The sequence below is a fragment of the Aquarana catesbeiana genome, linkage group LG04 (assembly GCF_042186555.1).
Source record: "Aquarana catesbeiana isolate 2022-GZ linkage group LG04, ASM4218655v1, whole genome shotgun sequence".
Classification (NCBI taxonomy): Eukaryota; Metazoa; Chordata; class Amphibia; order Anura; family Ranidae; genus Aquarana; species Aquarana catesbeiana.
In genome coordinates this window covers 625,755,445-625,781,462 of record NC_133327.1, presented here as the reverse complement: position 1 = coordinate 625,781,462, position 26,018 = coordinate 625,755,445, and the positions used below count along the sequence as shown (strand labels likewise).

Sequence of the window (26,018 nt, the reverse complement as noted above, 5' to 3'; positions counted from 1 at the left end):
AAATGCAGGTACCAGAATTAGGCTGGGTTCACACATGCTGCGGCCGTGGCTCACAGCATCCCTGTTCACCGATTCAGGTGCAGATCAGGTCCGAATTTTTGCCTGAATTTGCACCTGAATCGGAACCAAAGTCGCACAGGACCTTTCCAAATGTGGACCGCAGCTGTGTGAACCGGCTCCATTGAGAACCGAGCACACTCTCCTGTCATGCGAATTAGATGCAGCGAAACCCGCATCAAATTCGCATACGTGTGAACTCGGCCTCAAGGTGTGTACAGACAGGGAAAGTGAAGAGGAAATACTGGACTTTCCACATTTAACACAACATATGAAACTGAATGAAAATCTAACAACTTATTCTACAGAAAAAAAACTTTAGTACTATTTAGTTCTAGCATGAAAATAAAAAAGTACATTACATTACAGGTACATCAAAAACAGGTGTTCAACAGTTAGTTTTCTACATCCTGAGCCACAGTAGAAAAGCCTGTCCCCTGCCAGCATCCTGCAGAGAAGAACCCTTGCTGTGGGTATGTAAAAATAAGTTCTCTCTACAGAGGTCCAATGCAACCACTACTGAGCCAGAGATACAGAGGTCCAATGCACCCACTGCTGAGCCAGAGATACAGAGGTCCAATGCAACCACTGCTGAGCCAGAGATACAGAGGTCCAATTAGCAATGCGTATGAGACCTGCTGACTGCAAAAGCTATAGATCTGACTCAGCAGGGAGCTTGTTGGACCTCTAGAAGACATCTGCTTCCACCCTTAAAGTAAGGACTCCTCTGCAACAAGCTGACAGGGAAAGGCTTTTTTACACCTGGAGTAAATTAAGGTGCTCTAACCCCTTCCCGTGTGCTTTTAAAGGTTCTGAAACCCCAGGGGGGTGAGCAGGATCGAAGATCATCTGACCACTGTGATTGGCTGTCACAGTGGTCACATGATCAGGCCTCGGTCTGATCGGTCTCACCAGCTCCAGCACCAGCATCCTCTGCACAGAAACAGCAGCTGCCCAGTGACGCATATGTGCTGCATGTCTGCATTAAGGCCCACCCTTTTTCCATTGCGCATATGTGTAATGCCCTGTACACATGGTAGGATTTTCTGATGGAAAATGTGTGATAGGACCTTGTTGTCGGAAATTCCGACCCTGTGTAGGCTCCATCACACATTTTCCATAGGAATTTCAGACACACAAAGTGTGAGAGCAGGCTAAAAAATTTTCCGACAACAAAATCCGTTGTCGGAAATTCCGATCGTGTGTACACAAATGCGACGCACAAAGTGCCACGCATGCTCAGAATAAATTAAGAGACGAAAGCTATTGGCTACTGCCCCGTTTATAGTCCCGACGTACGTGTTTTACGTCACGCGTTCAGAACGATCGGATTTTCCGACAACTTTGTGTGACCGTGTGTATGCAAGACAAGTTTGAGCCAACATCCATCGGAAGAAATCCTAGGATTTTGTTGTCAGAATGTCCGATCAATGTCCGATCGTGTGTACAGGGCATTACGTGGGCAGCAACAGGTTAAAACGAAATTGCAATTGAGCTTTACAGTGCATGTCCAGCAAAAAACTTTTTTCTTTTTTTTTGCTGGGATAAAGTGGGGAGGATTAGAACCCCTGTTGGGATTTTACCGTTAGGAAAAACATTTTTGGCTGGTCAAAGACAAAGTCACTTTAAGTACAGTTACCATCTGCAATGTCGATGCTTGGACTCGTAGATGCCGCCTCGCTGTTCATGTTCTGAGTACCCGGCGTTCTCATGTGCGTCATGGAGGAGGAATGTAACGTGTGACCAAGGTCAGAGGAGTCCAGCAAGCTATCGAAGGTCTCTGACTCCTCACATATACTGTCTGAATTGGGGTTACCAGGATAAGCGGGTGGGTGAGATTCTTCGGTTTGTGTTGGGCTCCTCTGACCCGCAGAGGACACATAGCCTGGTGGGGTGACGTTGACCCCGCTGCTGACTGCTTCATCATAGGAAGGTAACATCACCAAAACTCCGTCCACCACCACAAAGTCCGGTTCGGCGGAGCTGTCCTGCGGGCTTCTGCCAAAAGAAAACCATGTATATGAGAAAGGATTGTCTGGCTAGTGTTGTGAACTAATGCTGGGTTCATACATTTTCACATTTTTTGTACAATGTTCCTGGTATTATTTGCCCTGAAAGGATAAAGTGACAGTACCTCTTTAAAGCTTTTGGGTCTTCCCCAGTAGAGATACATGCCATAAAAATGCAGACATACTGACATGTTATCGCACCTCACTGGATGTCACCACATCACCGCATACCAGCGCAACGCACCATGCTCGATCTGCACTCCTGTGACCCGTTTTCAGCAGACATTGGGCTCAAGCCCGCTGACGTCACAGAGCTGGTCCAGGCTGGGGAAAGATCGTGACCGTATGGTTAGGATCCACCCAGATGCCTGGACCAGCACCCGGCTCTCCACAGCCCAGCGCTCCAGTGAGCATGGTGGGTTGGGGGCAGAGCAGAGAGCTGCTGACTGACTGGCACCAGCTCTCTGCTCATGAAGCCCTGAGAACTGAGCGATCAGCAGTCTTTGATCACTCAGATTTCAGCTTTAGAGCCAGACGGGGGCAGATGCAGCTTTGGACTGATGCTATATCCACCTAGGTAAGAATGATTTCTCAAAATTAAAAAAACCCTAAACTTCTCTTTTAAATCATATAAATAAACTCTGACTTTTGTAAGTACCCCAGCAGTATTATCTATCTTGTCCCACCCAACTCCTGTAACTGTCACTTTTGCGTGGACATCACTTTACCAAACCAATATTCGACATTAGAAACCTTAAATAGGCCACCATATTATTATTGCAAGGACTGCTTGAGATTTCAGTGCAGCAGAAACAGTGTTGCTCACTACAAGGGGTTAGGATTTCATTGCAGATCATCAGGTTTTTTTTTGTCCTTGCAGCATTTTTAAGACAAAATATAGGGAAATGAGCAAGTATTGGAGAAATATAGAAATATGTTTTTTGCCGAGAAATAAACTTTAAAGAGGATGAGGTTACCTTCAAGGCAGGCCTGCTCTCAATGTATTTATTTCTATATAGGTCCCAGGTTGGGAGCTGGACTAAAACTAAAGTAAGGGCCTGTACACATGGTTGTGCTGTGCTATTGCATGCTCTTTAAAGTGATTGTAAAGGCTCATTTTTTTTTTTTTTCAAATAACAAACATGTTATACGTTCCTCCTCTGTGCAGTTGGTTTTGCACAGAGCAGCCCAGATCCTCCTTTTCTCGGGTCCCTGTTCGCTGCTCCTGGCCCCTCCCTCCTTCAAGCGCCCCCTCAGCCAGCAGCTTGCTACAGGGGGCACCCAAGTTAAGTCAGAGCTCCGTGTATCCATTCAGACACAAAACCTCTGGCCCTGCCCCATCTCTCCCCCGATTGGCTGACTGACTTTGATTGACAACCGTGGGAGTCGATGGCACCACTGCTCTGCCTCAGCCAATCAGGAGGAGTGTCCTGGATTGCTGAGGGGATCGTGGACATCAATGGAGAGAGAAGGGGCTCAGGTAAGCAATTAGGGAGTGCTGGGGAGGCTGCTACACACAGAAGGTTTTTTATCTTAATGCATAGAATGCATCAAGATAAAAAACCTTCTGCCTTTACAACCCCTTTAATGTGCATTTACTTAAGGCAGCCTATTTATTAGAATGGATTGCCTAATACACCAAAAAAGGTGCATGTAACAACAGGTGGGTAAACCTAATGTGTAAAATACAGTTGGAGGAGGCTGTTCACATGCAGAAACCGTAATGCTCTGTGTTGTGGCCAGTTTAATGCAGCATGGCAAATTGATAGGCGACACCACCTATCAAACTTGTAGGCAGGTGCAGTCTGTTGTCTCCACTGCAGGTGGTGCTTAACCGCAGCGGCAATGCAGAAGGAAAGGAAGTCATGAGGAACCTGGTTCCTCTATGGTTTCCTGAGTCACTTGAGCAGCGATCTGATTGGAGGCTGACCACCCATGTGACTCTGGCAGCCATCTTAGGTGCGGCAGAGTCTATTTAAGACCCTGGCCCCTGGGTTTGGCGCACTTTATGCGAGTGGGTAGTGCAAGAAAAGGTGCCCCATACTAGTAGTAGGAAAAGGTTCCTGACGAGTAAGGAAAGAGTAGGGTTCACAGCCTCTCTGGACCTCTGCCTGCTTTGGCTCAAGACGACCAGGCTGCATTCTGCCCCTCTTTACAGACGCTGTCAGTTTGGCTGAAACCTGCTTCCTCCAGGCTGTTGGAACTGTTATGCCGTGTACACGCGACCGGTTTTCCCGTCGGAATAAACTCTGAAGGTTTTTCCGACGGTGTTCCGGCGGAATTCCGCTGAGACTGTCTTGCGTACACACGATCACACCAAAGTCCGACCGTCAAGAACGCGGTGACGTACAACACGTACAACGCGACTAGAAAAAGGAAGCTCAATAGCCAGTAGCCAATAGCTGCCGTCTCGTACTTGCCTCAGAGCATGCGTCGTTTTTGGTCCGTTGGAACAGCATACAGAGGAGCGGTTTTACCGATAGGAATTGGTTCCCGTCGGAAATATTTAGAACATCTTCTATTTCTAGGTCCGTCAGAATTTTCGAAAAAAAAGTCAGATGAGGCACACACATGATTGGAATAGACGATGAAAAGCTTCCGTCTGACTTTTTCTGTCGGACATTCCGCTCGTGTGTACGCGGCATAAGTTTACCTGGCTGGGCTGCCTTCCCATCTAGTGTTTGTGAATTATCTTTGTAATATTTCAATACAAGTTATTTTATCGCACTGGGACTGTGTATGTTATTACCACGTTGCAAACTCGACCATTCAAGTGAATAGGGCTGCACCGCAACTGCAAGCCAAACACTTGGCTCACAGTTGTGGCACATTAGCTCCATTACAAATTGCTGTTAAATTTTTTTTAATAAAAACCAGGCAATCAGGAGGTGGCAGGATCGCCTCCAGAATGCTTGACAGTGGCTCCTTAGCTGCAATCTGAAAGTCACTTTTCAGGGCATTTGACTAGTGTGCACCTAGGCTAAGGGACTTTTCAGAGGTGCCATGGCAAACCAATGTAGCTTCACATGTAAAGATGTGCAAATGCATGTACCAAATATTGCTGTTCAAATTGTTGAAACAGCTTAAATAGGATTTGTGTGTTAAACAACTGGGTCCTGTGCTGAGAATTTTATTTGTATTGTTCTCAAGTACCTAATAATATCTCTATTGTACATTTTGTTGTAGCTCAACCAATACCACTATTTTCCCTAAAACCAGTAGTGTCTTATGCCAAAAAAAAAAAGGAGACACAGAGAAGACGTTTATATCATTGCAACAACACAAACCCGCCGGCACTGCAGAAAGGCATTATGTGGGTTTTTGGAGCCTTTGCTAAATTATTCCAGGCTGTTAATCTATTATGATTTCTTCCACATAAGTGATAAAACAACTTAATAAGCACTTCTGAGTAAAACGGAGTACAATGGAAAGTGCAATGCATTAAACTGGCAGGGTGTCAGCCTGCAGACACCAGAGATGGAATATGGGTCACTTGGCAGCTGTTTCCAATATTCCAGCCAAGTTGTTTATATTTTATTCTATACTCTGGAAACATTGGCGCTGTTTGGGTTTGACAGCATTCTTAAGGAATGAGACATCTAACAATAGCTTAATTGCGGGAAGCTAAGAAGCACGCTTTCCTCCTTTTCAAGCAAAGATGGGCACCCCGGCCTAGGATGGTAACATTTCAACTGCTAGCGTGCTGCTTCTACTTTAATGATCTTATCATGTCTACAAGGATGATGAATAAGGAATGATACATAGAGGTTATACTTCATTATTTAACATACATGTAAAACTTAACTGAATGATATTTCCATTGCTAAAGCACGGTGTATCATAAATAATTGCCATTTTTGGATATAAAATACTTGTTTTTACTTTTTATCCTTTGATGCATATTTGCAATGCAGATCTCCTGAAGCCTTTTCAGGGCCACTTTCTGTCATTCTCAGTTCAAATTTTCTGAGGGTGACAAAAGTAGGTGATGCTTATGCAATTTTCCTTTAGCACAGCCACTTGTAGTCTCCTATGACAAGATCGTAAAATAGGGATCTTCACCATGGTAATATGTGATAATCCCCATAACTAAGCTCTGTGGGCAGAGTGAAAAGTGTTGGGGGCATGGCCTGTTTGGAGCCCGGGCTGAGGCTGTCAAACGCTTTCTTACCGGGTATTGCAGAGATGTGCAACTTCCAGGACTTTACACTTTACCATTAGATGTCTAGAGCTGGGACAAGCTCTGTCCTTGCCTGCAATACAAACAGTTGGTACATAAGAGGACCCGGGGGAGCCTTTGAGCGGCACCTGAAAATTTTGTTTGGGTTATATTGATAATCTTGTCCTTTAATCACATGACTATATTCATTTACATAACTCTGCCTTGAAAAAAGGATCTTGTGAGGTCCTGAAACTTTGGCCTGTGAAGCCTGTTACTTTATGTAAGTAAAGGACAAGATTATCACTATGCCAAGGTGTGCTGGTGAAGATCCCCATTTTACAATGATTGTATGGTGGTGTCATCCACCAATTCACTACAGAACCCTACATGAACCGTGGGTGAGCCAGTAAAGCAGGCCATAGATACAATATTCTTTTCTTCCACAACGGGTGGAAGGAAAGAAAATCGCTCGATTCCCCCATCAACACATTCAGTGGGGGAATGCCTCCCGCAATGCTATTGAATTCCCAGCAGGTAGAATACAATGCTATGCAGAAAAATCCAACAGGCTGTTTGCACCCAAGACAAACGATGGATCGACTTACGTACAATCTGCCTGCCCATACATGGGTTGAAATTCGGCCGGTCCCTGCTGAACCGGACAAATTTTGATCCATGTCTGGTCAGCATAAGGAGTGTGATGGATCCACTACAACTTCTCCTATCACAAGATGACAATGCAGGAAAACAATCTGAGACAGGAACATTGAAAGTGCTTAAACAAGGACCTTCAAGGCAGGATCAGAGTATTATTTTTATGAAAACTCAATGAGAAATTCTCAAGGTGTCTTTTCACATGAAAATGCCTGTTTGGACACACCTGGGAAGGAAGTGAGTCTTAAACTTAGTCTGGAAATTCCTGGCGATGATGACCAGCAGAAGGACAAGAAGGACACTGCTTGCTGTGAAAGCCACAATCTTCCATGTTGTCAGCATTGTCTCTTGTGTATTTGGCCAAGATTTCTCTGTTGAAAAGAATAACAAAGGCAGAGATAAATGTATACCAAAGGTTAGCCTGGAAATACTGGAGAATGAGGGTCATGAGCCACGTTCCTTTTGACAATGTAATGCCTTGCCTAATGTTTATAATCATAAGGGACTGTTTTCTTTTATATGGTGAAAAAGGAACGATTCAAGAAAGCAATACGCCACCAATACAGAAGGTGCAATAAACTACAATAAACTGCATGATCATCATGTTTTCAGTGGGTCATTACCCCCAAATTTAATATTTTAGTATGGTGGAATATAGTGGGCTGTCAGATCCCTGGCTTCTTTTATGTAAGAGCAAGATCTCCCTGCTGTAATTCCTGACTTTATTTCTGTTCACATGGGAGTTTTGGGTGTTACCAACCACCAATGTGTATTCCAGTACCCCATTACACTCTTCTTAGTATAATAACTTGAAGAATCCAACACTGAGCTAGACTGGAGAACCCCTCATATAATGTCCACAGAAGGTGTGAAGACCTGGGAAGTCAGTGCAAAGATCTCACCAAGAGAGATAGAAGAAACAGTCGAAAACTGATACTTGAGTTTTGGATGGACTAAGGCACTAAGCATTTAAATGGAAGAACACTATAATATATATAAATATCCCACTACACAAGATTGATTTCACCCGTAAAACTTTTATGGTGTTCATTTACACTCAACTATTCATGCTGCAACAACCCCAAGTACTGATTAAAAAATGTTGATAGAATCCTTGGAACTACAGTTTGTTACATTAGTATTTTCCTGGAGGACTCACCAGACTTGATACAGTAGAGCGGAGTAGTTGGGAACCACTCTCCCGACTGGCAAGTAAAGTATTTATAGTCATTGGAGAGAATGTAGCCCGGGTCACAGTAAAACTCGATCACAGTCCCATGGATGTAGCGTTCACAAGGTTGAGGGTGGCAAATGTAATCCCCGTGTGCCACCATCGGAGGAAGAGGACAAACTGAAAGATATAAAATTTAAGAAATAGATATTATATACTTAGTGCAAGGGTATTCCAATTTCTTGTGGCATTTGCAAGGCTTAAAAATTATTTACAATCAATTTCAAGTTATCAGGTTATTTTAGGTATGTGCCTTGTCAGACAGCAGAGGAAGAAGCAGTGCTTGATCAGTAATCTATATAAAAGGTGACTTTTTCAGATAGTAAAGAGGTCATTTGCAGTGCAGGGGTTGTGCTTCAGATAATGTCTGAAAATTAGTGAGGAATCGTATGGAGGAGCTAAGCTGGGGACAGATTTGTACTGTATGGTTAGACTTCTGAACTGAAATAAATGTGTAACACGCTACCAATCGAGGGACTGAAAAAATGGGGTAGCTCTCCAAGGTGCTAGAAATTTTTCAGTGTCACAGTTGGGTAGGCACAATAAGGAGATTAGCTGAGATCAGCAGTTACGGCACCATCCATTTCATTGCAATTCTTTATAGAGAACACAGAATTAAATCCTTAGAGCATATTTCCTTCTTCCTCTTTACCCCTTTAAGTTAAAGAATTCCAGGAATGGATATTTTATAAGAAGTTACATTGAGCTAGCTTGGACCAATGTATATACCATACCTGGATCCCCCTGGAAGCTGGAAATTCCTGAAGTAGAAACTCCTACTCTAGTGGTGTCACTGCCCTGCCACTCTACCTCATCCAATCAATGAATGCTTTGCAATCATTCAAAAAATTGAATACATTCTCTGAATGGAGCTGGTGCCAAGCAGCCGACCTCCTCTGTTCACAATGCAGAAGAGCGTCTGGAAGTAAGTGAAGATTTCTGCAGTAGCAATCTCTACTACAGTTATTTTCAGCTTCCAGGGGCATCGGCCAGGTATGGCATATATATCGTTAAATTGATCCAAGCTGGACCACTGTAACAATTTAATAAATATCCATACCTGGGTTTTCTTTGTAAAGTTTCTCTTGGCATTTCAGTTCCTCTCCCCTGACCTGCTGTCATCACCAACTCCCAGTACTCATCAGCTCAGTATAACATAGCAGAGTCATAACTGGAACCCATCATAAAGTTGCTGAATTTCTTAAATCTTTCCTAATTGGACAGTTTCCCGTTATTCCTTGTTTCATGTTATACCATCCTCAGGGATGTTCCAGTGAAGCAGACTCTTGGATTCGAAACAGCACTCCCTTTAAGGCAGGACCCCAGAGCTGTGGGGTCCTGCATAGTGGTTACCATGCAACACCCAAGACCTGCAACCTCCATCCACAACTGGCAGATCCTTGTAGTAGGCAGCTGCTAGGCACCTTATCTGCCAATGGTCAGCCTGTTTGACCTAGAGATAGAGTATGATTATTTAATAAATGTAAGCCTATCCATCTATACCCAGCTTTAGCCATCCTAAGTCATCAACTCTATCAGACCATATCCCAGCACTTCTGGCACACATGTACATAGGTTCCTCTCGGCAGTAGGAGACTGCAATCCCCCCCAACTGCCCCTCCAAAAATGCAAAGGTAGAAAGGAAGCATATAGATGACTCCCCCAGTATACAGGTATATTGACCACAACAAAAAAAAAATATTGCATATTGAAAACAATGAAATATACAACGCACATACCTTATATCCGAATTATATTATTTTGTTCTATTTTTAGAAATCCACAAATATGTAAACAGTTTCTTTGGCAGCCCGTGACTAATGCTTAGAGGCAGTGGTAAGCCTCTTCAATGCAGCCCAGTTGTGAAGGGACAGAGGCATGGATTAGATGAGCAGCAGAGTTCAGGATGGCTTGGGCTGGAGCCAGTATGTTCACCACAGTACAATAGTCAAGCTGAGATGTGATAAAAGCACCGTATGAAAAGCCTGGAATGGCTGCCAGTTTTCTAATTTTCAGGGACAGTGCCAAGTGAGAGAGCCCATAGTTGGAAATATCCTTCACAAATACCCTCAGTTTTAAACCAAGCTACAATTAAAGTGGTTGTACACCCACATTTGTAATTTTTACCTACAGGTAAGCCTATAATAAGGCTTACCTGTAGGTAAAATGTATATCTCCTAAACCTGTACGGTACCCAGACAATGACACTCTCACCACCATGCTTGACTGTAGGCAAGACAAACTTGTCTTTGTACTCCTCACCTGGTTCCCGCAACACATGCTTGACATAATCTGAACCAAATAAGTTTATCCTGGTCTCAGGACATGGTTCCAGTAATCCATGTCCTTAGTCTGCTTGTCTTCAGCAAACTGTTTGCGGGCTTTCATATGCATCTTTAGAAGAGGCTTCCTTCTGGGACAACAGCCACGCAGACCAATTTAATGCAGTGTGCGGCGTATGGTCTGAGCACTGGCAGGCTGACCTCCCCACCCCTTCAACCTCTGCAGCAATATTGGCAGCACTCATACATCTATTTCCCAAAGACAACCTCTGGATGTGACGCTGAGCACATGCACTCAACTTCTGCTCTGAGTGGAATCTGTCCTGTTAAACCGCTGTGTGGTCTTGGCCAACATGCTGCAGCTCAGTTTCAGGGTCTTGGCAATCTTCTTTTAGCCTAGGCCATCTTTATGTAGAGAAACAATTCTTCCTCAGAGAGTTCTTTGCATTGAGGTGCCATATTGAACTTCCAGTGACCAGTATGAGAGAGTGAGAGCGATAAATCCAAATTTAACACAACTGCTCCCCATTCACATCTGAGACCTTGTAACACTAAAGAGTCACATGACACAGGGGAGGGAAAATGGCTAATTGGGCCCAATTTGGACATTTTCACTTAGGTATGTACTCACTTTTGTTGGCAGCGGTTTAGACATTAATGGCTGTGTGTTGAGCTTTTTTGAGGGGACAGCAAATTTACACTGTTATACAAGCTGTACACTCACTACTTTACATTGTAGCAAAGTGTCATTTCTTTAGTGTTGCCACATGAAAAGATATAATAAAATATTTACAGCCATGTGAGGGGTGTACTCACTTTTGTGAGATACTGTATATATATATATATATATATATATATATATATATATATATATATATATATATATACACATATACATACATACATACACACACATTGTACATACTGTGAAGGACTAGCGTCAAATGTCAAGGACACTGCCACTCGCTGGTTCTTCTTTTTAAGGGCTTTGAGTGCCCATTTTTATTAAAAAACAAGTTCAGCAAACAACATAGGTTTCCCTCGCAGGGGTTTTCAACATTCCTTTTTCCTTCAACAAAAAATGACATTTAGCCTAGTTGGCTCTTACTTGGAGTACTGGCCTTACACTCCAGGCCCTTGTATGTTCCGTACAGACTGTTTCACCAACCAACCACCTTGGTGCATATAGCTAGCAGCCTCTTGCTGCTCTGGCTCCCACGTGGAGCCCTCCTGACTTCTGGTACTCAGACTTCCTATCTGCCGGGGTGGAGCCCAGAACCATAGTCAGGTTACTACTAAAAGCCCAGCACAAAGCGGGGACCCTGGAGGGAGCGTAACATACCACCCAAACCTCTTCAAAATGGCACCTCTGTGCCAGTTACCACCAACAAGGGCCAAACCCAGTCTTAGGCGAATTTCCCTATGTCCCCCTGCTACACTGACTTGGGTACTACAAAGACACCCCAGTGCCTTTTTACGGGTGCACTTCCAAAAACGCCATCTGCCCATTTTCCTTGGGGCCACACCTTCAAACACTTTAACACTAAGGGACTTACCAAGGACTTAGATATTGTTTCTCAACCTTTTTCTCTTTACTTCTAAAGTGGTCACATTTTTAAACACCTTTTTAGCCATAAGTGTGGGCACTTTTATTTGGGAATTAAACTCTTTTAATAACACAGTAAGTTTTGGGACTTTAAATGAGGCAAGCACCAAAGGAATGCCCACCTCCATCCCTATCAATAGTTTAAAGCGGGCGTCCACCCACACCGCCAAAAAAAAAAAATATTAAAAGCCAGCAGCTACAAATACTGCAGCTGCTGACTTTTAATACATGGCCACTTACCTGTCCCAGGGTCCAGCGATGTCGGCAGGCGACGCCGAGAACCCGCTCGGTTCTCGGCAGCTGCCGCGGCCATCCTAGGTGAGGGAATCCGTAAGTGAAGCGTTGCGGCTTCACTTCCCGGTTCCTTACTGCGCATGCGTGAGTCATGCTGCGCATCGTAAGTGGTCCCCGCTCTCTCCTGGGAGCTGTGTGTTTCCCAGGAGACAGCGCGGTGGGGACGGGAAGAGGCGTAGACTCCCATGGGAGTCTATGCCGGAAGTGGGTGCAAATACCTGCCTTAGACAGGTATCTGCACCCCCCTCCCCCCTGAAAGGTGCCAAATGTGACACCGGAGGGGGGGGGGGAGGGTTCCGAAAAGCGGAAGTTCCATTTTTGTGTGGAACTCCGCTTTAAAACAAAAGAGAGAAAGAAGTGGGACTTTAAATGAAGCACACAGCAGTAAAGGAGTAAGTGAAGTGGCTAAAAAATATTGTTAATTTATTATCCTGATGAGCAGTTGTAACACTGCAAAATGCGTAAAGCCTTTAATTATTACCACCTCCCCTCAATCATGGAATATCAAGCTTTATATGATCTTATCTATATCCATAATTATTCCTTACGGCAAAAAACTTTTTATCTACATTTTTTATTCATCTACTAAGGTCACTTACAGCATGAAATGTATACACACGCATTTATTGTCATTTGTGCTTTATATGATTGTCTATTGGATAATGATTTATTTGTGTACAATTAATCCATGGTTTACTGTGTAGAGGCTTGATGCCCATAGCATTTTAGAAGTTTTATGGCCAAAATGTTTTTTAATTTGCCATGGATTATACCAAATAAATTAACAATATTTTTTAGTCACTTGACTTACTCCTTTACTGCTGTGTGCTTCATTTAAAGTCCCACTTCTTTCTCTCTTTTGTTTAATCTTTTAATGACACCTTGTTAAGTTTTGGGTCAGTGTCCTCAGACCTTTTACTCTTGCAACTTGGGAAGTTCCTGGACCTCTGGAAATCCTTCCCAGAATTACACCCCTGAACCTGTAGGGGGCCCAATTATACTGCACCTATTCCCTCTTCTGTGTCTGTCATAGCATTCATCTTCCTGTAATTTTTAAGATTAAGAGCAACCATGTCACCTTGACCATCAGGTCGTCCCTTATTTTTGTTGTTACCTATGGTAACCAAAACATTTACCAGTGTGTTGCACTTTTCCTCGTTGTCTGAAGTATTGCCACATTTATCAGAACTCTTTTCACCAGTGTTCTGCAAGGCAGTGTCTGGAGGAGAATCGCACAATGTGGAGTGGTTGTCTACCGTGGCAACATCACTAACCACCAACTTCACTGCCACATGACTCTCCTACAGCGACTGTCCTGATACCTGATCCTCACTATACAATTTCACCTTTGGATTGATGGCCCCAAACACATCACATGTACTTGTGCCCTCCGGCACTTCCACCCAGATTTCTGTCCTGTCCAACAGTACTCCAGAGTGCCTCTCATACACAACCTCTGTATGACACCATCCAGCACACTGTGAGACAATTTTCCATACTAACAACGATTGCGTTACATGCTTCCAAAATTGCAGAGATTGCGATAGTACAGCCTGTAATATCCAGCTCCATTTATACATACCCTATGGTACAAGTTCTCCAAACGCAGGAGAGGACGGCAGGATATACACACACTGTACACTCCAACATTCTAACATTTCTCTCAGCATATCTTTCATAAAAAGGCACTGTGATTCTACACTCAAGACCTTGCTGAGGTCCTTAATGTTCCTTGGGATGTGGAAAGACTCATTTACTGATGCCTTAGAGGTGGTAATTCTTAAAGGGGCTTCCTCCCCGCTGGAGGTATCCAACGCAATAACCAGCCAGGAGCGGGGGTCTGGTTGAGAATTCTGGGTGACATCCTCCTTCTAGACCCTGGCAGGGCAACGCTCTGCCACAATACATATATACAGTCACACACACATACAGTACATGCATATAGCCTTTTAAAAAAATGAATATCCACTGGCCTGCCTGATCCAGACACCTCACTTGGCCAACTTTCACTTTCATGTTCTGCACCTCCACTGCCCAGAGAAAAGTTTATTGATTTATTTATGCCGTCCTGCAGTCTGGAAGAAGCATCTCCCATTCAGGGATCTGTACTTTGTCGGCTCTGCTAATTACTGTCGACTCTCAATTTACTGACAGTTCAGAATTCTGCCAGTCTCAGCCCTGCATATTAGACCCCTTTCACACTGAGGCAGTTTTCAGGCGTTTTAGCACTAGAAATAGTGCCGGTAAAGCACCTGAAAACTGCCTCCCATTCATTGCAATGGGTGCTTTCACACCCGGGCAGTGCGCTTGCAAGATTGTAGAAAAAGTCCTGCAAGTAGCATCTTTGGGGGTTTGAGAGCACTGTATACAGCACTCCTAAAACGCCCCTGCCCATTTCAATTAATGGGCAGTGTTTCTGAAACGCCTGAAAAGCGCCGCAACACAGGAGTTTTTAACCCCTTTCTTGGGATTAAAAGCACCCCGCTAGCGGCCGAAAAGTGTTGCAAAAATGTCTTTACCGCGAACACACGGGCGGCCCCAGTGTGAAAGGTGTCTTATACAGGGCTGGGACCGGCAGAGACCTGCGAGATATTGGCAGAAACCACCAGAGCGCATCCCAGAAAGCTGTACAGGTGCTGAACCGGCCCCTAAGCAACTGATGATGACATCATCGTTTGGCAGGGCGTGGGCGGACAGCCCACACAGCTTTCTGCTTGCCTGTGGCAACTGCATGCATGTTTAAGACAGGTGACCGGCAACAACTGTATTCAAAAAAGGCTTACCTGGTGGCAAGAAAAATATTTAACTAAATGACTACTTAAGTTGGAGGGGTTTTGGTCATTTTGCCTGCGGCACCCCGGTTGAGAAATGCTGCTCTAAAAAACCTCTGAGGGCTTCACAGAACAGCTGTATTTATAGTGAGATTAAATTACACACAGGTGAACTCTATTTACTAATTAGGTAACTTCTGAAGGCAATTGGTTCAACTAGATTTTAGTTAGGGGTATCAGAGTAAAAGGGGGTGAATACAAATGCACGCCACTGTTTTCAGATATTTACTTGTAAAAAATTTTGAAAACCATGTGAAAAATGTAAAGGGTATGAATACTTTTTCAAGGCACTGTACACTTTTGTGTGTGTTGTCATGTGCTATGGTTCCTCACTCCGGCTCTTATGTCCTGTAGTAAGGAACCTGAATATACATAAATCAGCCATAACATTATAACCACCCACCTAATATTGAGTAGGTCTCCCTTGTGCCACCAAAACAGCCCTCACCTATGGAGGCACGGACTCCACTAGACAAAGCCTTACACTTACCTTCTTCTCATAATGCATCTTAGTGCCATCCCTTCCCCAGGTAAGTGACGTACAAGCACCCCACCATCCAAATGATGTCAAAGAAAAAAAATGTGATTCATCAGACCAGCCCACCTTATTCTATTGCTCGGTGGTCCAGCTCTAAAGTTCACGTGCCCATTGTAGGAGTGTGGACATGGGTCAGCATGGGCACCATGACCGGTCTGTGGCTATGCAGCCCCATACGCAACAAACTGTGATGCACTGTGTATTCTGCCACCTTTCTATCGGAACCAGCATTAACTATTTAGCAATCTGAACTACAGTAACGCTTTTATTGGATCGGACTACACGGGCCAGCCTTTGGTTCCTACATGCTTCAATGAGTCTTGGCCGACCATTAATCTGTCCCCTGTTCTCCTTCCTTGGACCACTTTTGACAGGTCCTGACCCATGCAGACCAGGAAAAGCCCACAAGAGCTGCAGTTTTGGAGTTGCTCTGACCCAGTGATCTAGCCATTACAGTTTGGCCCTTGCCAAAGTCGCTCAGATCCTTACGCCTACCAATTTTATTTTATGCTTTCAACACACCAACTTCAGGGACAACCTGTTCACTTGCTGCTTAATATATCCCACCCACTTTCAGATGTCATTCTAACAAGATAATCAGTGTTATTCACTTTACCCCTCAGTGGTCATAATACTATGGCTGATAAGTGCATGTAAGTAGTATGGTAATATAATGATATGTATACCTCCAGGCGTGTTGAGTACCTGCTCTCCACCATGTGCCTGCCTAGCTCTGTCAGCTACATTGGCATAGCTTTACCAATGAAAGTCAGAGTTGGTTTCTCCTTGGATATGGGCACAAAAAGAGACGACTCAGGCCCCTTTCACATGGGCTGTCCAATCACCTGGGCACTACATTGTCCTCTATGGAGCGGCCGATATCAGCAGACACGCACCATCATCCGAAATGACTGTCTGCCAAAAACAGACGGATGGTGGTCATATTTTCCATCCGTCCGGCGGATTGGATGGAAACGGACAGGCAGTCCCTTTCTATCTGATTGCCCCATAGAGGAGGACAGCGGGACTGTGTCTGTATCCGCTCTGCATAGTGGAGCAGACACGGACCTGTCATCTGCTTGCTAAGCAGAAATTGGCAGAGAGATCCCCCTGCTAAGCAGTGGATTCATCATAGCGGAAGCGCCCGCGTGAAAGGTGCCTAAAAAATCTTGTGCCACCTCAGCTGTGAGTTTGCATACACGGATGACAGGTTCACTTTAAGAGCTCGGTCTACTAGTTATCAGCATGTAAATACTGTGCCAGAAGTGTGAATTCAATAGTGAGCTGCTATCACACTGCGGCAATGCTTTATGACAAGGATACTGTCTTGTGTACAAAGACAAGTTTGCAAACAAGACACTTAACTTGGCAATGTTCTCAGGTCTCTTATTCCGTGCCCACGGGGCAAAGCACTGCCGGCTCCTTCTGATGCCACTTTAAATTGTACAGTTCCATTTAACATGTAGCAGCAGAGTTCACAGTATGGATTGGCGGGATATGAGAGAGCGGGTGGGTGGGGGGTGCTATGTTTAGATGTTAGCTGGCAGCTTGTTGACCTGAGCTGGCACCCTTGAGCGTTTGCCAGCAAAGCATGATGGGAAATCTAGCATTTGGTGCCCTACATAGCCGAGCTGGTCTGTGACCTTTTCTGGCTGTGCTGTTATGTCATGAAGGTTAACTGTGTCCCAGCCAGTATAAACACAAAAATAAAAATGTCAACTGTATTGTATTATTCATTCTGATGTAATCCAATAAACATTTTACAATGATCATTTATAATGTCTGTCACATGTGAAATATTATAACCACTGCAACAGTCATTTGTAATCTGGTAGATTTACTTTCTGTTCTTAAAACCAGACTACAAACAGTTTTTTATTTATTTTAGAGTTGGGAAGGGTTAGAACCTTTGTCAGTTTATTATTACTGTCTGTATCATCCTTTGAAAGTGACAACCTCTCCCTTCATTTCTTGTCGTGGTGTCACCAGGACAGGACGTGAAAGCATGTGGTCACAGACGGAGAAACCAAGTTTACAGAAGAGTTCACTCATCCCGAGTCCCTTGGAAGCTAAAACTGGCCATACACTAATAGAATTTGATTTGAAAAATCTTTGTTTTAACCACAGCAATACCGGACACTTTGACCCCCTTCCTGCCCAAGCCAATTTTTGCACTTTGAATGACAATTGTGCGGTCGTGCAATACTGTACCCATATGTGATTTTTATCATTTTTTTTCACACAAATAGAGCTTTGTTTTGGTTTTATTTAATCACCGCTGGGTTTTTTATTATTTTGCCAAAAAAAGTGGAAAAAGACAGAAATTTTAGAAAAAAAACGTGTTTTTCTTTGTTTCGGTTATAAAATACTGCAAATAGAGAATATTTCTTAATAGATTTAGGCCAAACTGTATTCTGCTATATTTGTTTGGTGAAAATAATCCAAATAAGTTTATATTATTTTGTCTGTAGGAAAGTTATAGAGTCTACAATCTATGGTACATACAGTATCCCTGAAAATTGATCAATCCTGATGTACTGACAGGATCTCATTTCATGAGGCCCTAAAACACCAGGACAGTACAAATATCCCCCAAATTACTCTCTTTGGAAAGTAGACATACCAAGGTATTTAGTAAAAGGCATGGCGAGTTTATGAAGTTGTAATTTTTTTGTCACAAATTTTTGGAAAATTAAATAACATTTTTTTTTTTTTTTACATACTGTCACCAGTGCAGTACAGTGTCATAATATAACTAGTGTGCAGGTGACAATTTTTTTTGAACACTGTACTACTCTGCTGAAGTGATTAGGATTTTTTTTTTTAAACCCCTTCCCACCGAGCGTACGCAGATGTGCGTACTCGGCTTTCGGGGGTTATACCGGGATGATGCCCGCAGCTGCAGGCATCATCCTGGTACTGTTTTTTAGAGCCGGCGATCCGCTTTCCAGGGATAACAGCCAATGCGGCTAAAAGCCGCATCGGCTGTTATACTGGAGGAGCGGGAGGGGACGTCCCCCCTTCTGCCGCCTCCCGCCGCTCTTACCGGGCCTCCCGTTCGACCGGGAGGCCCGATCAACAATCCGCCTCCTCCAGCGGCAAGTGACAGTCTGGAACGAAGCCGTAAGCGCAGGATACTGCTTACGGCTTCATTCCAGTATCCTGCGTGTAAACACGGAAGCGACGTCATGACGTCCCTCCCCTTTTTCTCGGCTGCCAATGGCACTGGTTTAAAAAAATATACAGTATTCAGAATCACCAAAAATGGCGATCTGAATACTTTGAAGTGCAAAGGAGGGATCGGGGGTCTTTTAGACCCCGATCCCTCTATAAAGAGTACCTGTCACCACCTATTACTGTCACAAGGGTAGTTTACATTCCTTGTGACAGCAATAAAAGTGATCAATTTTTTTTTTTTTAAACACAATTTATTAATATTAAAATAAATAAGAAAAAAAAAGTGCTCCTGTCGCCACAAGCTCGTGCAGCAAAGAAAACGCACACGGAAGTCGTGCCCGCATATGTAAACGGTGTTCAAATCACACATGTGAGACACAATCGTCAGAGCAAGAGCAATAATTCTAGCACTAGACCTCCTCTGTAACTCTAACCTGGTAACCGTAAAAAAAAATTTAAAGCGTCGCCTATGGAGATTTTTAGGTACCGTAGTTTGTCGCCATTCCACGAGTGTGTGCAATTATAAAGCATGACATGTTTGGTATCTATTTACTCAGCGTAACATCATCTTTCACATTATACAAAAAAATTGGGCTAACTTTACTATTTGTTTTTTTTTAATTCATGAAAGTGTCTCTTTTCCCAAAAAGTTGCGTTTAAAACACCGCTGCACAAATACTGTGTGACATAAAATATTGCAACAATTGCCATTTTATTCTCTAGATTCTCTGCTAAAAAAATATATATAATGTTTGGGGGTTTTAAGTAATTTTCTAGCAAAAAATACGGATTTTAACTTGTAAACACCAAATGTCAAAAGTAGGCTTAGTCATGAAAGGGATATTATACATTATGATTGCTTATACCAGTGAATTGCACTTTTATAAGCAAACATTGTACTGAATAAAATAGATTTATTCAGTGTATTGGGATTAGCTGTGATTGGCCACAGCTAATCACATGGTACAGATGGACTGTGACTGGTCCTGTGTGTACCATGTGATCACTGTGACCAATCACAGCTAGCAAAACAATTGTACACAATGAATGGCATGAATCAAAGCCATTCGTTGTTTACAATTGTTATGTGTCTGCTGTGATTGGTCACAGCAATCACATGGTACCGGCAGTGGAGGATACGATGATCAGTCATCATCACTGTCAATACAGCCAGTGACAGATTGCACCGTAGTGTGGCGCGTCAGGAGGACATCATATGACATCCACCCAGAACGACAAAGGTCCTGCCCAGCCATCATTTAACACTAGGCTGGGTGGAAAGTGGTTAAGAACATTTATTCAATTTTCCTATAGATCACCTGGGTGCTGCCAGTGCCTTTCCTTGTAAGGGGAATTGGTAGGGCATGCTGGACTTTTTGCAGCGCACCACAGAGAAACAGGAAGTAAGAAGAAATCTTTCCAATGTAAGGCAATACCCCTCTTAAAGTTGAACTCCAGTCACAAAAACTATTTATTGATAGCCATGAAGGATATAAATTTACTTTGTGTGCACCAAATGATTCGGAAACCCAGATAATACCGTTTAAGTCGAGGTGACATTATCACTATGCTGTATATAGCCTGTACAGAGAGAAGAGCTGTGGGAGGAGCCCAGCAGCCCCACCCACTACTGTCTGCCTGCAGAAAACTACAGGAGGGGGCGGAGACAAGACCAGTCACCCTGCACAAGGAGGGAGAGCAGCAGTGTCCGGTCTTTAGAGGCAAAGTGTCACACTGGATTACTGTACAGACCTGGAAGAAATACACAAAGCACACCCGGATTCAAGTAAGAACACACATAACTCATGTATTTATGCAATATTTTCCTTTCCTGGAGTTCAGCTTTAAATAGTTGTCACTGCAACAAGTGTCCCCATTGAAAGATTCCCCTCTATTCCTTTTCTAGTAACAACTCAGGCTCCATGCACCCTAGCTTAACCACTTCTAGCCCAAGCCAATTATGGCATTCTTCTTTTACATGTAAAAATCATCATTTTTTTTGCTAGAAAAGTGCTCAGAACCCCCAAACATTATATATATTCTTTTAGCAGAAATCCTAGGGAATCAAATGGCGGTTGTTGAAACTTTTTATGTCACACGGTATTTGCGCAGCAATTTTTCAAATGCGATTTTTTTTGGGGGAAAAAAACACTTTCATGAATAAAAACAAAACAAAATATTTACCCCAATTTTTTTAATATAATTTGAAAGATGATGTTACACCGAGTAAATAGATACCTAACATGTGATACTTTAAAACTGCGCACACTCGTGGAATGGCGTCAAACTTCAGTACTTTAAAATCCCTATAGGCTATGCTTTTAAAATGTCTACAGGTTACCAGTTTAGAGTTACAGAGGAGATGTTGTATTAGAATTATTGCTCTCACTTTAATGTTTGCGGCGATACCTCACATGTGGTTTGAACATCGTTTACATATGCGGGCGCAACTTATGTATGCGTTTGCTTCTGCGTGCGAGCACGAGGGGATGGGGCGCTTTAAATTGTTTTTTTTTACTTTTATTGTTTATTTAATTTTTTTTTCACTTTCCCTTTAATTTTTTTATTTTTTGATCACTTTTATTCCTATTACAAGACATGTAAACATCCCTTGTGATAGGAATAGGGCATGACATCTCTTCTCTATGCTGGAAAGCCTGAGATTAAAAAAAAAAAAAATCAATCTAAGGATTTCCAGCAAAACAAATGGCAGTGTTTACATCTGCCAGAGCTGGAAGTGACATCATGACATCGCTTCCGGTCTCCGAGGGTCATAGAGATGGCCAGGGATCATTTGGTCCATGGCCAGCTGTACGTTAAACCACTGCCAGCGGATTTATTCTCTGCCTCCCTGATCGCACGTGAGAGACCAGAGAAGCACCAGAGTGCGACCAGAGGGCGACAGCAATCAACAATCAAGCCGCTAAGATTGCTTTTACATGTGAGAGGATCGCCGGCTGCAGGCATCATTCAGATATCTCCACTCAAAGTCTAGGACGCCATATGATGTCCTACGGGCAGGAAGTGGTTAAAAAAAAAAACGTTGTTCCTAGAGGCGTTTAGCGGTTTTTTTTTGTATGAATCTAGAAGCAGCTAATGTTATCCTATGTGTCCATGCACACTTTGCAGTCTAGAGGCGGTTTTTAAGCTCAGCGTTTAGGAGCAGAAAAAAAAATCCTTAATCTGTTGTATTTACCATCACTTTCAATCCCAGAACAAATAAAGAGGGTTACTCTCCCCAGCGGGCAGAAAGCCATAATTAACACATGACAGGGGTTCTAATCCTTCTCTAAACCAAATCTAAAAAAAAACAAACAAAAGAACCACTTTAATAAATACTGTTTAATAGATTTATCGTTCCATCAGTTTTCTGTATCAAACCTCGTAGTTGGATTTGCAGTTCAAATCTTCGCAGTTTATTTAGATAACATAAACGGAACTATTTTCTATGAAAACATTCGCCGTCATTGCAGAAATGGCATCAATAATTTAGCGATTGTTTTTTCGGTGTCACAAGCAGAAATGAGGTATCTTACTGCGATTGAATTATCGTCAGCTTAGCAGAGAGAGAGGAGCGCGGATGTCTCCAGCGACACCTTGTGCGCTAATGTGCGGAGGGCTTCCTTGGATGACATGAGAACACTGCTTACCCTAATGTGAGAACAGAGGCAGACGTGTGAAGTGTATAACATTTCCGTGTCAAGGTGTCTCTGCTCTACACAAGCTGTTGACAGAGCACTAGACGTGTGACTAATGGCGCTGTCTCGTATCCCGCAAGCCTCGCTAATGAGCTTATAATTAATGTAAAGAAGATTGTTGTGGTGCGAAGTCACACTCTGTACTATGAAAAAGTAGTTCTCTTCTCCTGGGATTGTCTATGGCCTGGGGATCATCCAGCATGAATTAAAATGTATGACTAAGAAAGATTCCCTGTCTTTGTAGCTTAAGGGAGTCCTGTGCTGTCATTGTTGACCTCCTCCTGAAAATGCTAGTTGTCTGGCTGTCTTGCTCGTCCTATGACAATACATCTTCTCCCATGTTATGGAGATGAGGAGAGAGGGAGACAAATACAGTCCTGGCCTAGGATGACAAATCTTCACCTCCACAGACACAGTACAATGAGTGAGGGTTGTCACCCTGAGACAGGAAGTGTGTTACTGGCAGGATCAGCAAGTAAAAATAAAGGAAAAAAAAGATTAAAGTATAACTAGAGGCAAAACGTTTTTTAGTTTTGGGCAGAGTGGAGGGGGGTTAGAACACCTCTTATGTTTTTATTGCTGTCTGTGTCCCCGGGGAAAATCTGGGGACACTAGTTCTGGTGACCTGGGGATCGCCATGGGATTCCTTTTATTTGCAGGGATTTCCTCTCACTTTCTGTTTTAGCTATGGGACAGGAAGTGAAGGTAAATTTCCCCCAATGGGACACCAATGGCAAAAAAATTTTGACATGGGTTATAACCCTCCCTTACGCTATCTAAAATAGAAAAAAAGGTTGCCTACTTTAAAAAAGAAAATGAACGCAGCCACTACAGATAAGGACTCTGCAGTCTATAACATTTTTGTTTTTGTGATAGGATATAATTTAGTGGTTGCAAACCTCAGACATGAAATATGAACAAAGCATATCCCTCTATAATGTGTACTTGTCTCAATCCAGAGCACTAAGGGGTTGATTTACTAAAACTGGAGAGTACACAATCTGATGCAGCTGTACATGGTGGCCAATCAGCTATAAACACTATGTAGGAACAGCGATATGTCTCCTCTCCTACTCAGTCCTATCCCCATACAGTTAGAACACACTGAGGGAACACACATTTAACCCCTTGATCGCCCCCTAGTGTTAACCCCTTCCCTGCCAATGTCAGGTTTACACAGTAATTAGTGCATTTTTATAGCACTGATCGCTGTATAAATGTCAATGGCCCCAAAAATGTGTCAAAAGTGTCCGATATGTCTGTCGCAATGTCGCAATACCGCTAAAAATCGCAGATCACCACCATTAGTAGTAAAAAAAAGAAAATAGTAATAAAAATGCCATAAATCTTTCCCATAGTTTGTAGACGCTATAACTTTTGCGCAAACCAATCAATATACGCTTATTGCGATTTTTTTAACCAAAAATATGTAGAAGAATATATATATATATATATATATATATATATATATATATATATATAAATATATGGGCCTAAACTGATGAAGAAATTTATTTTTTGAAAACATTTTTGGGGATATTTATTATAGCAAAAAGTAAAAAATATTGTTTTTTTTTCAAAATTATCGCTCATCCCTGATTTATACCTCTGCCTGAAGAACATGATATACAATATTCAGGATCAACTACAGGAATAATCTGCAAAAAATAAAAAATGCAGAGGTGATCAATAGGAACCAAAAGAAAGCTCTATTTGTGGGAAAAAAGTACGCAAATTTCGTATGGGTAGAGCATCGTATGACCGCGCAATTACCAGTTAAAGCGATGCAGTGCCAAATTGTAAAAAGTGCTCTGGTCAGGGAGGGGGCAAAACCTTCTGGGGCTGAAGTGGTTAAAGAGTAACTCCACTTTCATGGGGGAAAAAAAAAAGCAAATAAAGAAAAAATAATATAGCGTATACAATTGCGACACAAGTAATATTGTGATTGAATGTTATTAAAAATTATGTTTCCTTCTCAATCTGCAGCTCTGTAATTTTCGGAAAATGCAATGCAATATGGCTACCTGCAGGTGTTCTGTACACAGAATGTGTACAGAATGCCCCCCAGAAACATAATTTCCTGCTTGTGTGATTGGCTCACCAATTTCCCAGAAGTCTGCATTAAGATACAAGTCAGATTTCAGGCAGATCTGCAACAAAAATGTCATTTTTGGTGAACTACTTTCAATAGGAAATCACATCTAAAGGGATGCAGATCCTGTAATTTTCTTCATTAGAGCTTTCCAGGTGCACAGCTGATTGATAATTCTGAAACCACTCCTATTAGACCCACATGGATATGGACAAACACACAGGGATTTCTTCAGAATAACAAAAGGTAGGAATCTGCAACAGTGTCAGGGCTGGGCTTAGTCCTTCCTTCTTTGAGTTGGCCTCTCAGCTGTCGACTTATTGCCAGCTCCTATCTCACCACAGGTACTCAGCTGTTGATGATATCCTGCTTGTCAGTCCTGCCTACTTAAGCCGTCCAGCCCACAGGATTTCTGCCTTCGCCTTATACCGCGTACACACGAGCGGACCTTCCGGCAGACTTGGTCCGGTGGATCGTGTGTGCGCTCCAGCTGACTTTTTTTCCCAATAGTTCGACGGACCTAGAAATGAAACATGTTTCAAATATTTCCGATGGACTCGAGTCCGGTCCAAAAGTCCGCTCGTCTGTATGCTAGTCCGAAGGACAAAAAAATGACGCTAGGGCAGCTATTGGCTACTAGCTATGAACTTCCTTGTTTTAGTCCGGTCGTACGAATCCGTCAGACTTTGGTTGATCGTGTGTAGGCAAGTCCGTCGAAAAGTGTACGCGGCATTAGTCAACATCACAGAGACGCGCTCCTGCATTCTTGTTAAAAGACTTGCTTGGCTGACATCCCTTCTGGCTCCAGATCCTGCTTGCTGTTTTACTACGCTCATTCTCTGGCTTCCTGACGTTTGGCTTGTCTGACTACCCGTTCCGGTTCCTGAACTCTGGCTATGTTTTGACTAAGTTTGTTCTATTTATTTTTATTATTAAACAAGTGTGATTTAACTGTACTTCTGTCTCGGGTCTGATTTCATGGTTTCTGACACAAAGTTTGTTAAAATCCTTGTAAGGCCCCTTTCACATGATCGGACCGTCTATCCGTTTTTCATCCATCCGTCTACAGACGACAATGCATTCCTATGGGCAAACAGATGACCATCCGTTAACCTCTGCTTCTGCTCTGGTCCGTTTTTTTGAACGTACAAGGCTACGTCAAGATCCATGAAAATGGATATAAACCGACGTTAACGGACAATGTCCGTCAACGTCCGATCAGTTAAGATCCTTTTTGAAGAAATACATTTTTTTGTTTATATTTGAACTCAACCTATGACCCAGGCAATAGCTGGACAACAGGAAGTACATCCCCAAGGAGAAACGTGGTCAGAGATGTTTCTCAGGAGCAACTAATAAACCTGGTGCATGAAAGGCCAGGCTTGTG

The 26,018-nt window shown here is 43.0% G+C and overlaps 1 protein-coding gene across 2 annotated transcripts in view; it reads right to left on the bottom strand.

Annotated features, from left to right (window-relative positions):
- Window positions 1-26,018, bottom strand: part of SUSD4 (sushi domain containing 4) — a 220,639-nt gene that overhangs the window by 6,587 nt on the left and 188,034 nt on the right. For both annotated transcript variants that reach the window (XM_073628340.1, XM_073628341.1), the window contains exons 6-8: window positions 8,042-8,233; window positions 7,109-7,253; window positions 1,697-2,055 (exon numbers count right to left, since the gene is read on the bottom strand). In XM_073628340.1, the coding sequence (XP_073484441.1) occupies window positions 1,697-2,055; window positions 7,109-7,253; window positions 8,042-8,233 (696 nt within the window). The remainder of the gene's footprint in view (window positions 1-1,696; window positions 2,056-7,108; window positions 7,254-8,041; window positions 8,234-26,018) is intronic.